The sequence below is a fragment of the Zootermopsis nevadensis genome, unplaced genomic scaffold (assembly GCF_977971745.1).
Source record: "Zootermopsis nevadensis isolate Lab colony 2312 unplaced genomic scaffold, Znev_1.0 Znev_ptg000025l, whole genome shotgun sequence".
Taxonomy (NCBI): domain Eukaryota; kingdom Metazoa; phylum Arthropoda; class Insecta; order Blattodea; family Termopsidae; genus Zootermopsis; species Zootermopsis nevadensis.
Genome location: NW_028259157.1, coordinates 7,128,029 through 7,143,944, shown reverse-complemented (window position 1 = coordinate 7,143,944; position 15,916 = coordinate 7,128,029). Strand labels below are relative to the sequence as shown.

At 37.2% G+C, this 15,916-nt stretch overlaps 1 protein-coding gene and 1 long non-coding RNA gene across 2 annotated transcripts in view; one reads left to right on the top strand and one right to left on the bottom strand.

Moving 5' to 3' along the window:
- The window catches only part of LOC147872633 (uncharacterized), a 421,094-nt gene that overhangs the window by 329,406 nt on the left and 75,772 nt on the right, over positions 1-15,916 (bottom strand). The window lies entirely within an intron of this gene.
- LOC110831360 (uncharacterized) lies at positions 112-2,888 on the top strand. The gene is made up of 4 exons (XM_087355658.1): positions 112-239; positions 1,313-1,542; positions 2,288-2,353; positions 2,541-2,888. Exons 1-3 carry the CDS (start codon positions 127-129, stop codon positions 2,332-2,334), a joined length of 390 nt encoding a protein of 129 aa, XP_087211784.1. The 5' UTR covers positions 112-126; the 3' UTR covers positions 2,335-2,353; positions 2,541-2,888.

Sequence of the window (15,916 nt, the reverse complement as noted above, 5' to 3'; positions counted from 1 at the left end):
GTGATTTTGAAAATTTGGGTCCCATTTTGCAGTTGGAAATCGCTGAGTGTGGTTGTGGTTAAAGTGTTCTTGGAACAAGAAGTTTAGTTTCCTTGTACTGTTACGTTTTAGTATATTACTGAGAAGATGGAGCCATTCTACTCATTGATGCTTGCATTTGGGTTGAGCTCTGTGTTAGAAGAAGGCTTCAAAGATATTATTGGAAATGTTCCAGAGGAGATGGGCATTATGATTCTCAGGTAACAAAAGATTTTCTTATTGGTCGTAGCATTTGGCCGTTTTTAATATGTACTTAGGATTTTCATTCTAGTAATGAAACGGACATAACATTCACACATTTCAATTTTCATTTTCTGAGCACATTCCAACTGTGCACGACGTGTTTCTGATTTAACGAGTGATACTGTTAAGAGGTGAGGTAGTCGAATTGTAATCCATCTATTGCTGGAATAAGATGAACTGATTTTCTGTTTCTTTGTGATTCATTTATTTTATTGAAATTTGAAGTGCCAGTTTGCAGAACCTGCGATATTTTCGAGAACTTATTATTCATATAATTTTGTTGGTAGATTTTCTTAATGTTAATTTCACACTGTTGCTGTTAACATAGCCTAAAAGTTTACTGTATATGAAAGTAATGGCCTTCAAGTTAAACATGTGACCGATTATACGCCCGCTTCGGTTTATTTGTAACATTAGCTTGAACAGTTGAAAAACGTGCATGGATAGGCAACCAGTACTCGTTTGATTTAGGAACATTTTAATTACAGTGTTCACAGGCTTTATTAAATTTAAAGTTTTACGAAAAATATAAGAAAGTAAACTAGGTGAGAATTTTAACGTTAACAGCTTTTGGAATAAATATTGAATTATTTAGTATCGTAGTTCAGCTGCTTTAAGATTCTTCTCCTCTCTATACTTAACTCTTTGCTTTCTTCTCATCCACTAATAACGATCGTCTATTGCTTGAGCATTGAGATCTATAATTATTATTTAATCGTTATTAACCATTTATTTTAGATTTTCTTCAAGCTCTTTATGTCCTCATTGCATCCTACTTTGTAGGCATACATTTTTAAAAATATGTTTTAGTATATTTCTTATTGATGCTTTGTATATGCAGCACAGGTAATTGTACAATTTCTCCAAATTATTGATTTCAACCTCAAGTTCTATTGTGTAATTCAACTTGTGTTAAACATAGAAGCTAGAGTGCTTGGTTCTGTGGCACAAGCATTATGGTTAAGTTCACACAGTCATAGTTTGTTCCCTATCTTGTGTAATTAATTGATTTTTGAAATCTTGTTCACAGGTTATTAGACCCAAAGACATTACTGTCTGCAGCAATGGTCAGCAGGAAGTGGCTGAACTTGTGTCATGCAGACTCCACTCTTCGAAAAAGAATCAGACAGCAGATACGTAAAGAAAGAGAAGAACGCCTGAAACCACTCGTTGTCTCTGTTAAGAGGAACTGTGAGAATAATATACGGCCATTGGCGATATTGAATGGGGTCCACAGGGTATCTGTTTCATCTGCATCAAGTAAGCTTTGAATAAATGCTTTCTACATCAAAAAATATCTCGGTTTTTATAAGTAGGTCCGGGATAGTTAACGCAGTTATAATATTTCAGTACGCATCTGCAGACCTTTCTGAACAAGGTAATGAATCTTAGTATTCCATGAAAAGTCATTTTTTGACTACATGAATGACCTAACTCCTCAAGAAGGACTGTACCATGGTGTTATGAAACCCCCATGTGATGTTATGGGGAACAATGGTTTAGAGCAGAGGAAAGCTTTAAAGCAAATATTAAATGGGATTATACAAGAGCAGCTGGTGTTTACGCCCTACAGTCCTGCTGCCTCACAAAGATGACTTTCTCTTATAAAAAGCTTAATTCTGGATACCGGGGTTGCCACGATGTCTCAGACATTTATTGAGGTACCTGTTCATGTATACAGATTCAAAGATCTATATTATGTGCGACTATCATAATCCTGATTCCATCATGCGGACTTCAGCTGATAGCAAAATCCAAACCCGTGTGTTCGGAACACATTGTCGTGTGGAGAAGTAATGGATGCTGTGACTAGCTTAAGAAGTCATCTGAAGTTGATTGTAGTCGGTGGACGTGAGCAGTGTAGAGAATCGTCTTAATGCTAGGCTACGGTAAAGCAACTTTCTGGTGGTGCGATGGAAATGTTTCGCTGCGTAACTACCCAGGACACGCTTATAAACCTTCCTTGGTTTATTTTTGGAAAATATATGATATTTTGTTATTGCAGGTTGCGTTTATCTGCCTCTCTTCTTCATCTCATCTGCCACAATATAAAATATCATCTCATGGAACAGTGAGTATGATGAGGTTAGATATTAGCATTAGGTTATTTTAGAGAAAGTTTGATGTTACTGAGGAAAAGTTTAGTTTTTATGGACCTAGATTAAGAATAGACTATAGTAGTAGAGTATTAAATACAATATGTTCTGTTTGTAATTTGGGTCAAATGACTTGTTTACTAATATTATAATGATTTGCAGATTTTGTTCGACCCAGACCTATGCAGCAGCTGCCAGTAATCCGGCGCTTTGCCGTCGCAGCGGCAGGTCCAAAGCAGGTAGTGGCTCGGAAACTAAAACGCAAGATATCTGGAGATTCTGGCAATACACTTAAACGGGCAATGCGGATCTGAGACGCTTGCGTGAAACTTGCATTCAGAATTATCCTGGTGAAGAAAGCATTTTGTACCTGACATCAAGAAAATTAATTCTGAATGAACCAAAATGACTTACTTTGGTTACAAAGCACTTGTAGAATGTGGTACTTGACTATGACTATGTATGTTAATATAAGTACAACTGTGACAATAAAATGATTAATTATATATAGTAGGTGTGTTACTTCTTGGAAGAACCCATTACATTTCTTCGTCCCTGGACATGTCTGATGTGTTGCCTTTTTTTTTTTTTCAATGTTTGCTATTTTAGACGAAGTTCAACAGATTCTCAAATTCAGGCATGGAAGTTTACAGTGGGTTCACAAAGCAAAACATTTTAATTCCACTGTAAGACTGAAATATAAACTAGTTTTACCTGTTTTATATAGGTCTGAAAATTTATCGTGTTTTCTGAAGGCAGACTTGGGGTGGGGGGTGCACTTAAACATCGTTGGCTTAATGCCTGGAACTTTACCGTAAATATAGTATACAAAAGAATTAAAACATTTTAAAAAGTTTACTGTGACTAAGTAAAGTGAGATTGATACAGTCGTTACATATTCAGAAAGTGTAACTGAAAGTTCTTTCTTCATATGAACATGAAGTTTCTGAAGTCACCATGAAGAGCGCTCCGAACATAAACAGCCAATATGGCGAATCAAGCTGAGAAGGCATGGTGTGTTACGTGGTTTGTGGAGACAGTGCATCTGTGTAACGTAAAAACGGAACACCTCTTATTCAGATAATGCGTCATAAACAGTTTTCAGAATCGGGGTGTATGTGCAAAGGCAGGCCGGGGGTAAGTGAAGAAACATTTGCGTTCTATTGCATGCCGTTTGCAGACTGAGAAATGGTGAGGCAGTTTTACACATTCGCCCGTCACTACTATACATACCAACACCACAGTGAGTATGTATTGGAAAAACAAAACAAGTTCAGAATGCGTATTCGATATTGGAGTACACAATACAGTGTTCATTTAGACGTATTACGAGGTGCGATCGGAAAGTTTCCAGACTGCACGTATAAAAACCCGTACACTTATGCTTGACAGGCTGACAAAGAAAGATTTCCAGGGATGCTTCCAGGCTTGGCAGCGGCCCTGGGATCATTGTGTTCACTCCCAGGGGAACTACTTCGAGGGTGATGGATGAATTTAATACCTGAGATAAGTGTACGGGTTTTTATAGGCGCAGTCTTGAAACTTTCCGATCGCACCTCGTACATGTTTTGTTCGGCAGTTCCCATTTTAGCCACCAGATCGCAGTACCTCAGGTTTCCTCTACGTTGGTTAAGGACTCTCACTGTAGAATACAAGAGTAGCAATTCATCCTTCTTGGTAACAGGGGGTCTGACCTGATTAATATTCCTTCAGACCAGCACATTGTAGTCATGTTGTTTCATCCAATATGATCTTGGTTCCTTGCTTTACTTATGATCTGTCTTTTCTCAAAATATATTTCTTTCCTTGTAGCTGTTTTATTATGATGCAGTTTAACTTGCTTAGTACAGACAGCATCATAAACATTAGCTTGAATTATGGGCTCAAGCAGTATGCTCTTTGTACTTAAGTCAGATCTGTGCAGGTGAGGCATTAATGCCACATAATATTAGAGCATTCCTGTGTGCATGAAATCTACCCCATAATCATGATTTTTGCAGCAACTTAGGCTAATTGCAACAGCTTTATCTGTCATTCCACTGCTTGTGTGTATTGTAATATCCTTAAGAAATAAGCATAACACTTGAATGGGTTATTTTCAGCTATGTGATTTCTAAGGTTACCAAGTGTTTAAATACATCTTACATAGCATCAGTCACAGCTTTGGGTTATTATCTTGTTTCTGGACAAATTTCCAACCAATGGGAAAAATAACCAACTTGTATCAAGTATGGTTTACCTGTATAATCGAGGATATCCATCCCTAGATTTTCAAACCTCAGTTTTGATATGCAATGAGGCATTAGAGGTTCCCTAATTTGGCTGCTTGATGTTTCTCACATGTTCTACATGGTTTGACATACAACTCAATATCATATGATAAAGAAGGCCAGAAAAATGATTGGCGAGCCTCTTAATTACAGATCCTCTTATACCAGCATGTCGTTTATGAAGCAGTGTTAGCGCACATGGCTGCAATGATTTAGGTACAACTATTTTGTGTTCCTGAAACACCATTTCTGCTCCTATATATAGATAATCTTTCATCTTAAGGTATGGTATGGAATGTTAAGGGATTTAATTTATAGCAAGCCAGTGTTGCTAGCAAAATTTACAAATAGCAGAATGAGATGTATCACTTGCCATATTCTTTTTAAATTATTCCTGTTGAACTTCACACATAGGCATGTGTTTACTTACTGAATGTACAATTTCAAGCATTTCTGACTCATAACTTGTTTCCTTAAATCGTGACCTTAACAGTAAGCTAGCACAATACAGGTATTTACCAGGTAAATATCAGACATTCAAATTATAATACTGTATATTCAGGTTAACTATTCTTCCACTTCGACTTACTGTGAACCAAATGATAACTAATTAATATACAACTAACCAAACAGAGCTAAAATAGTGTTCATTTTGTACTTATAGCATTGCTGTAAGTGTATTTTTTGAGGTATTAAACATTTAGAAGTATACGTACTCGATCTCTAGCGTATTTTACTTGAAAGAGGGAGTTAGTTCTTTTTTTTGTGAGTTTCATTGTTCCTGTGGTGTGCTAGACACAGATGAATGTTTCACAATACAATATATCACTCCGAGAAAGCAAACGTATGCACAGCAGAAACTTTAAACGCTTTCTTAGCTACTACATCCCGACGCCAGACATTCAACCGTCCAACTCCCCACCCCAAAATCATTAGATCGCAACATTTCCCGCAAATTTATCACAGACCCAGTTATTAATTAAATTGTAACGAAAATGGAACCCGGAAAACTGAAGTATGAAAAAAAAAAAAAAAAGTAAAGTTTGTCCCACTATACGCCATGTAGGCGTTTGGGGTGAGAGGAGGTATAGCTCCTCTCTTCCTTGACCTCGGCACTAGATTGGGGGTGAGTGGTCAGCATCACGCCCCGGCCGGCTTTACCCCCGGGAAAGAACCCCGGTACCCATTGTAGAGGAGGCTGGGTGGGCCCCAGAGCCGGTCTGGACGCAGAGGCTAGAGGAAAAATCCTGCCCCCATCGGGGATCGAACCCCGGTCGTCCAGCCCGTAGCTAGTCACTATACTGACTGAGCTATCCCGGCTCTTAAAAAAAAAAAACAGGATCCTTCCATCCTTTTCTCGGACTGGGACCTGTTCATATACGTTCTTGGCAGATGATCCAGAAGTGGTTTGCCATTGCCTTCTTCTGTGTGTGAATGGAGTAATTGTTGGGATGCCACGGAGGAATGAAGCTGATGCTTTATCTAACCTACTGCGTTATAATGCGTTCCACTGCAGTAAAGTATTCACAGAGATATTTCAGAATCGTTATGGTTTGGAAAATTATAACATGAGTTAAATGTTTAATTTCTGGTTACGTTATAGTCATAAAATTGAAAAGGATTGGGAGAAATTAAAATGTTTGATACGAAACATAACATACTTTCATTAGGAAGTACGTCTTAGTCATGGAATCGGATACGCCGTAGAATAACTGATAAAAGTCAAGCTCAAAACATATCATGCTTTCTCTTTCATTAATTTATTTTTATGAGATTGTTACGCGTTAGCTATAATTCTACTATTACCGTTGAATATAAAACCGGGTAAATGCTGTTGCATTAGAAGGACTACATATTCTCACGCAGACACCCAGTTTTAATGAAATTTTAAATTTATGTTTAGAAATTAGCAAGTTATAATTTTTTACGTATTGATCTCTCTTTAGGGGGACACTTTCAGACATGTGGCATGGCCTATTTTGACATTTTCAAATTTACGAATTTTGAACTGAGTAAATAACTGAGTAAGACAGTAGTCGAAACAAACTGTATGTAGTTTACAAAGGGAGGGAGGAGAGAAAATAAACATGTTTACTTTCATGGTAATTCTCCTTATGCTAAAATTCAGTTGTATCAAAGTTCTTAAATTTGGTTCTTCATGTTTAAAATGTAGTAAACTCATCTCGAACGCGGTTTCGTCCAGCGAGAAATTGATTACACGCATGAAAATAAATTCACATAGGATTGCAACGGTTAAGAAAGTTTTTTTTAGACAGGGTTGAACGTAGGAAATACTGCCGTCTAAAGAAGTTTCAAAGATCTTTCCTGAATTCATCATCACGGCTAAAGAATGGTGAATGATTTCAGATACCGACATTTTTGGTGCTTTTTGTATGCATTTTGGAATTGTTATATTAAAATATGCGTTTGAAAGTTCGGAATTATTCTATATACGTACGCTATATACTCTGAACTACAGACGGCGTCGTTAAATAAACCACAAATAAAATACTTTCTTGGAAACAGTGTTTTGTACCTGCACAGCGCCTTTTAGAGCGGCAACTTCTCTGTTTACTATGTCGTGCATTAAGCCTATTCGCGATTTTGCAGGCGATGAATGATGTCTTATTCCGACAGTGGTCCCAGATATTCGCTTAACTTTCGCAGCCGAGCCGTGATAATTAGGCTATTAGCACACGATCATGGGTGCGTAATTATATGTATTGGGAATGTAAGATATGTCTATGCACGATAGAAGTTGGTACTTTGTAAGAGTGTGGCACAAATACCGTGAAAATCTCACAACCGTTGGGCGCCAGTAAATTGATTGGCGTAGGAATCAACTAAGTATATTGTACATATTTCTTCACAAAATGCGGGTAAATTCATAATATAGAAGTCGCTTATAAATTGTTGGATAATGTGCTAAACTCTTCTGCCTTCATTTCCAAAACATTTATCTTGCCATGGCCTATCTAAAACCCTAAAATTATAATATACTAGAAGTTTTATTTTATTTGGGTCTGAAATTCACTCTAAGGGAGATCGTTGATTGAGGGTGTTTGGGAACGAAGTGTTAGAAGATAGATTTGAGATTTAAGTCAGACACCAGACTACATGGTGCTGCAACCCAGAAGACAGCCATCTTCGGACTCACCACCGCGGAAACATCAAAGTGTCGAAAATAATATTTGAAAATAAGGAGGATCTGGAAACGGAAAATGTAGAACTTCATAATTTGCTCACTTCATATTTAGTTTTTCGACGGTGAAATTAGGGACCATGGGACATAAAGTAAGAATTATAGGATGAGAAGTTGATAGGTTTTTGGAAATATTGAAGGCCATAGACCAATCCTGAGGTCTCGGGTTCGATTCCCGGCGGTGCTCGAATTTATAACTTGTGTTGGGCGAGGCCGTGGTCTATGCAACACGGAATTTTCCTCCGGGGGCTTCCCCGGTTTCTCCGTGGCATTACACACAGAAGAAATGAATGGCAAACCACTTCTGGATCATCTGCCAAGAACGTATATGAACAGGTCCCAGTCCGAGAAAAGGATGGAAGGATCCTGTTCATATGGACCTGTCGTCAGACAGAACACTAAATAAAAATAGTCCACTTTGGCGAACATGAGTTAAGTGGCGTCTTAATATTAAATGGAATCTTTGAGAAATATTGTGTAATCTAGATTGAAGTTACTAAAAATAGCGCAACGTTGTTGAACTTGACCGAATACATAGGTCTGATGGGGAAACAGGAAATATGCATGGATATGTCGTGATAAAGACACATTTGGTAAGCGATTTTCATGTAATATTAGTATGAATCATTCGAAAATATATTGTGAGGATGTGAAATGAATTAAACTGACTCGGTATAAGGTTTAGTAGAGGATTCTGCGTTGCCATGATTAGTTAACCGTTGCTTCAAGAGAAGCAGTGAAGGATGTGGCATCAACTTTAAACTGGCTGTTATGTTAAACCATAACGTCTCCACAATAAACCTTACGTAATAATGGGACTTGCGGATCTATAAAAGTGGCAATTTAATCTGTCCCAAATATATACCAACAAAATAGACAACAAAAAACATGTTGGAGAGGGTTTCAACGCACAAGAACTTTAACTTTCATCACGCTGCATTTAAAATAATAGTCAAATTTTGGTGCGTAATATGAACTATGCTATCTACTATAATAAAGCATAATTGAATTTTAAGACGTATAATACAGTCATATTAATGAAGTTAGTGTTTTAGATTAATCAGCTGAGTCATGAAAGAGACTGTGGGTTATGTGTTTGTTATATAGACAATTCGCATTAAGATGCTGCTTCTAATTCGAGGCTACTCAAACATTTTACTGTCTGTAAATATATAATTATAAGTGCATATTCTATTGTATTTAAGAACAAGACTACGTTTAGGTATGGTTTCGAAAACTGTAACAGAGAACAAATGAAAGAAAATAAGTATTTACTTAATTCACGGCTGACCTGTTGCGAATTTGGAACGTATCGGGTTCAAATTTTGGTCCACAGACCGGCTATTCCAACAGGTTTTTCATTGTTTTCCTCAGTCCCCCTCATCACCTGAAATTAGGCCATAACCATATCCTCTCCAGTTCACTCATTAACAGTTCTATCAATCAACGCTGTGTCGTATGACCTACTAGTAACTTTGTTAAACACATCACATATAGACATAACAACTAGGTCTAATTTAGTTCGGAGAGGAGATCCAGCTTCATCTGCAAACAGCTTTGGAAATGAGAAAAGACTATGTATTATAAACCCATTGTTATGTACATAGAGTCGTACCCGGTCCACAGTTACCCTGAAGATGGCAGCCCCACTGTCTGTCGAAACGTTCGGAAACCTTCAACATTTGACGCGGCTTATCCATAAAGGCCCAGTTATATACATTTAAATTAGTTTAAGAAAGCCTCATCGACTACATAATATTAATGTATCTGTAGCTTAATTTTATTGGCGTTGCTTTGTGGCGTCAGATGTTTTCGCGCTGTAACGTTGGTTAGGGACCACACTATTAGCTGTTGTGGCTTGCTGAAATTTCTGGCAAAAATCCACGAAGCCTGCATTGGAGTGCACCAGTCTTTCAAGTAGCTATTTTAGTGGTAACTAGTAATTCATGATTGTCTTTCTTGAAAACTCTTGTATAGGACAGCAATGTTTCGCATCTGATTATGAAAATGTCAATAAAAACAAAATCCTAAATTAAACGAATCTTTTAATGTATTTAATTTATGATTATTACTTAAAGATACGTATGAGCCGGGATAGCTCAGTCAGTATAGTGACTAGCTACGGGCTGGACGACCGGGGTTCGATCCCCGACCGGGGCAGAGGATTTTTCCTCTAGCCTCTGCGTCCAGACCGGCTCTGGGGCCCACCCAGCCTCCTCTACAATGGGTACCGGGGTCCTTTCCCGGGGGTAAAAGCCGGCCGGGGCGTGATGCCGACCACTCACCCCCATCTAGTGCCGAGATCAAGGAAGAGAGGAGCTATACCTCCACTCACCCCAAACGCCTACATGGCGTATAGTGGGACAAACTTTACTTTACTTTACTTTTACTCAAAGATACGTGATATTAAGAAAATTTGTGTCATTCCTACTGAGCAGCATTATGTTAAGATGATAATGTATTCCAACATGAAGGACGGAGAACCTGAAAAAGGGCCTTTACTGCAGTCTTTCTTTCAGAATAAAACTTTTTTCAAGGGATGGCCTAGCTTATTTCCATGCTTGTCACGAATTGATTATAAGCTATGGAAATAGGATGTTTCGTGATGTAAAATATTTCTTTTTGTAATTACCATGAATTTTATTTGTAACATTTTTCGATTTATCAGATATTTTAGATTTCAAATATGATTGTTCACATATAATTTTGTATATTTCATTACATTGAGTTACAGTGCATTGAGTCTTTGATTTAAATCTGAAGATATGTGACGATGGTATATCATTACAATCACAACCGTTCTGGACATTATCCGTCGTCCTAGTTATAATTAAAATACGGATTTCTGGAAAGTGGAATCTATCTCTTACCTAAAGTGAAACATGCTCTATTGGGCCCAATCGATAGAGCTAGTCGTTTTGTAATTAAAATTATGAAGATAGATGATGTAAAGAAAGTGTTTCATAGTGTTTGTCAGTTTGTAACAGCGTTTTAATGAAGGCATAGTTCTGTTGAGATGCGTGTAGAGGTCTCCTAATAACCAAAATACAATGCCAATAGATTAAACACAATTCTGATTAATGTTATTTGAAACGTGGTGTCTGCCAATAACGTTTTACAATAATATTGACGAATTTATTATTTTTGAGAAAAATTTGGCGTAGAATTGGAAGCTACAAGAACCTTCCAAAAGTTGTAAATCTCTTTTGAGGTAGGTAACTCAAAAGACGAATCAATTTTACTCCTCCTGCTAACATTTTCGCAGTGTGTTTATATTACTAGCGGCAAGCCACTGCATACGATGGAGAACTTTGTTAGTAAATCACTGTTCATTTGTTTGTAAGTTGCGTGGTTGCGTGTAGCCATATCTCCATTCATGGTCTGTTGAGTTAATTTCGTAACACACATATAGGTACATACACTGCATAAGGAGAACTGAATGGTACTAATTTCGTTGTCTGAGGCGGCATTGTTTCTGTAACACAACGGTGATTGGTGCAGATTAAAGCAGAATATACTGACAGCACAGTTGCATTGCTTTAAAGATTGTTGAAACTAAAAAGCAACACATAAAAGATTTTATGAAAAGTAAATTCCTTGCAGATAAATGCAGTAAGTAAGAATTTATATGCTTATCAAATGGAATAAGAATGACTGAGAGAGTTTAGCGTAGCGATAAGGCGTCTGATACCTGTTTGTGAGAAACAGTCAGGGAAGGAGCTATTCTGATTCGGATCATCAGAGCTTTACTCATTTCCTCCAAGTGAATGTTTCGTGCACTGTGTCTTTTAGGATTGCTTTTTCTAAAGTTCGTGAATCTCGGTGCTGATATACGGTCTGTCTCCGTCTGTCACTTTTCTTTGCATTTACTATCAATCAGCATTGTCCGGAAGCTTCTTATAGGCCTGATTATTTCATACGAATCGTCGAATATCATAGAAAAAATTATCCATACAACCATTTTTACAGGGTCTCTAAACCAGGACATAGTTTGGGTTTGTGACCTTTTCCCCAGCAACTTCCTCGTCGAAACAAACAACTTTGTTATTGTATCGTTCTTAGCTTTCCAGCTGCAGGAACCATCTTCACCGGGACTCGAACCCATGACAATTTTTTTCGGTGTTTCGACATTTCTGTAATTGCTTTGTGCTCTCAAAGAATAAGCACGCCAACTTTTTGTGTAAATTTATATATCCGTTCTTGATTTGTAAGCGAATATACACACGCACTCATAATTTAAATTTAATATAGGCCTACAAAAAAAAAACACTTTTGCTTATATCTTGAAATGTTGGAATATACCTAAGCTGTATATATGTAGTATGCTGTAGAATGCTCAAGTTGCACATTTGCTGGCCAAGGGGTAAATTTTATCTTCTGGTTCCAGGATTTGAAATGTAGGAGAAGCTCCCAAAGCTGCCAGACTGTTTTTAACTTGACTGATCAACTTAGGGAGAGTTTCTAACATGTGAATCTGAAGATGTACAAACTTTGAGAGAGCTTGCAGTGTGTATAATTTGATTGGTTTCTGACGGTGTCGTAAAAACTCGGTCATCCTACTCAACTGTCTAATTTACAGAGGGTGCAGGTTTTATTGCTTTAATTGAAGTGAAGAAGCAGTAGAGTTTGCTGCTGCCGTAGTAGCAGCCTGGCTGCAGTTGGTTGTTTTCTTCCACTGAAATAATCGGCGTATCATGGCGGTGAAATGTCGGTCTTCTAGGTTGTAACGACGCGTGGCCTTCGACCTTAAAATGTAAATAATATATTCCTCCGAAACATTAATATCTACCGACAAGTTCACATGGTGTTACAACCCAGAAGACCAACATCGACGAATAAATAGTAGTTTCCTTACATAAATATGAAGCCAAAATCGTTCGAAAATAATTATTTCTCTAATAAGAATGAATATTTGATAATGAGAAAAAAACTTAGGTTTTCCCCATTTGTCGTTCTTAAACTGGAAAAGCTATCATTTTTGTATTTCGCGAAGAACACTGATGACGAGTCTGTACGGCGTCATGGCTCTGAAGACCACAATCGAACCGACAACAGATGGTTAAAAGAATTACTGTGTAAGTTATTGTCTTCAAAGAATGGCATTTTTAGTCTCTATTTCATTTCCTGCCTCACATCCTAAGAACATGTGTTGTCAGTTCGTGCATCCGTTCGACGACAAACAATTCTAAGAAGTTCTATATAACCTTTGACACTGCTCATTCCTTCTTCCACACTGTCTCTAAAGACAATTCGTTTCTCTGCTATTGGACGGAATTTTGTTCCGAGTACAGGATGGGTTTTAGGGAAGTAGGTCGTGGTTTAGAGAGTAGCGGCTTCTTACCGCGAACATCCGGGTCACGTTAAGGATGAATGATTTTAAGTGACATTCGTGGTGGGTAGATTGGTACTGGAGCAGGTTTCCAAGCTATTCAAGTTCCTTCTCCTAATCGTGGTTCCTTCATTGTTCTATTCTCGTCCCATGTGATGTGTGATAGCGAGATCAAACAGCAGATTTTTATTTACCTCGGTCAAGTTAGGGTGATTCACGACTTTTCATTCGGCTGGTCTCGGAACGAAGGTAGTTTGGTTTTGTTAGCAAAGTAGAATCTAGTAGGTTTAAATAGGGTGAGGCTCTGTACTTGTCTTAGGGAAATAATGTTTTAAATTTTGTCCGAAATTTCCTACAACCCGATTGAGGTCTTTTGTCCCAAGCTAATGCATCCTCAAGTAGGTCACGATGGCTTTCTTATTTGCCGTTTATAATCATCCTCCCATCTCATTCGACACTGTGTAGCTTATGTTGTCGAAACAACGTCGTTAAATAACTTAATAAATCTTAAGAAAATGAGTTGTAAAACCTGATGTGCTTGAAACGGGCTCATCCACTTTAAAATCCATTTTTCTCTGTTTATTTGTCTATTTCATAACTTTGTTGGAACATGTACGTAATATATTTCTTCATAAACTCTTCTAAGATTAGATCACGATGAATAATACCTCTTCATGTAATATTAAAACTTCATTTTATTTTTGTCATTCTGATGGGCATCCGTTCAAAATATGTCGTGTCCTAATTCAAACCTTGACGGAATAGAGAAGGCCAAGAGAAACCATAACGTGATCAAGATTTGATCATATTATATTTTCGTATAATTTAATTAAAATAACGTATCATATTGCTTGTGAAACTCACAGAAGAAGAGCTCTAGAAAGACTTTGTTGTAACAGTAAATGCTTAATTTTTACCGGTCTAAACACATTTTAGTATATTATTAAAGCTAAGTTTATGAAACATTTCCTCTCAGTTGACCTAGTGAAGTAATTGGTTACATTTTTCCATACTAGTCTAACCCAGCCAACTGATTCAACGGATTATTGTTTGTGAAAATGAAATATTTTCAACATTTGTTAGGTTCATATGTGTTGAAGACTGAAGTGACAGCGTAGCATATTCGTAAATTATTCATGTGGTTTTAATCATCATAACTAACAAACAGCTTTAATTAAGCACGTTATATTTGTCAGGGTAAAATAAATGGACATATACAATAACGTATCTGTTAACAGTTCAAAGCAGATGTACGAAAGCGTAAACCGACTTAATTTTGTCTCAAAATTGACTAGCCTAACTATAAAATCATTCTCGAATTTAAAACCACTGTACTGGAAAAATCGGTTTCTTTGGAGAGATAAATTTGTGAGGGAGACAGATGACTTTCTGTCAGACACTGAAAAATATACTGCTCGTTGTTACTCGTATGCACAGTTCGAATTTTTGGACGTGTCCGCTGTGCGGCGTCTGATGAGAAGTGAGGAAAAGGGTAGGTCCGTTGGGTTAATTATGTAGTTTAGTTGCAGCTGAACTAACTCTCACACCCCTGTAATTCCTTACGCCTGTTATTGGTCTCACACAAATATAAGGCGCGTCGTGTTTACAACGGCCACGTGTAAGAAATCCGACTGTACTTTTAGTGAGAGAGAAACAGATGAGTTGCGCGCCGCGACGCCTGATGCCGTCCACCCGGTAAACGATAAGATATTAATAAAGGAACGACGTAAGATTTTGTACTCAGAAGTACTTACGTGTTATTGCTGCAATTCCTTTAAATTTCACAAAGAAAAGCTGAACGAAGACAAATGTATTTAGTTCGAAAGTTTGTCTTAATACTTCGGTGGAATAACAGCAACATATTTTTACTTTGAAAACAGCAATGCCCTCGGATCATTCCTGCCCACCTGGCTTCGTTGTCTTTTTTACTTTCATAATTTGGAAGTAAGCGGAAGGAAAATTAATTAATTTGAATTATACTTAATAAGTTTCTTGTAATGGTACAAGTGTCTTATAGGATCATTTAGAGAAATGTTGTGTTTTTCGAAAGGTTTTTATTTATAAATTGTGTGGGCTTTAACTTTTTCTGTTTAACAATTTCGATTGCTCGTAAAACAGTTTTATTTATTTTGAAGTTCTTGTATCCGTTAAATGTGTGACTAACCAAACACTGTGTATTATAAAACTAAGCCGAATTCAACGTCACCTAACATTGTGTTTAAGAATTTTAGTTAGCATTTCTGCTTTTTATTCGAGAGTCCCCGAATTCAAATCGGCCGGAATTTTTTCATTTTATTAAGACAGATGCTGGTAAATGTTTTAAAAAGGCCACGGCCGTCTCCTTCCATGTCCTTTATAATTTATCATTCATCATTATCCTCCCATTTGGTCCCATAAAACTTATGAACTTCAGAAAATTGTTAAATAAATAAATAAATAATTATTTTAATCAGTCTGTATGTACTCGTACCAATATAAGCTGCAGGAAGATGACTTGTGTGCTTCTTCATGTGGGTGGCTATTCGAGATTATTTCAGATTTCATCATCCATTGCATATTTATTCTTGTAACAAGGACTTGCTTTACGATGTTAACTTAATTCTGATCTTCACAGACTTTACTATGGTGAACTTTACACTTTACCATTTGTATGAGTACTACTTAATTTATCTGCCTATTTCTGTCTAGCATGATTTTCAATGGAGCTATGTCAGGGAGGCATTTTATTGATTAACTC

Coding starts and splice junctions, on each gene's coding strand:
- LOC110831360 (XM_087355658.1), top strand. CDS start 127: ATGGAGCCATTCTACTCATTGATGCTTGCATTTGGGTTGAGCTCTGTG. Junction 240..1,312: donor ATGGGCATTATGATTCTCAG/GTAACAAAAGAT, acceptor TCTTGTTCACAG/GTTATTAGACCCAAAGACAT. Junction 1,543..2,287: donor ATCTGTTTCATCTGCATCAA/GTAAGCTTTGAA, acceptor TTGTTATTGCAG/GTTGCGTTTATCTGCCTCTC.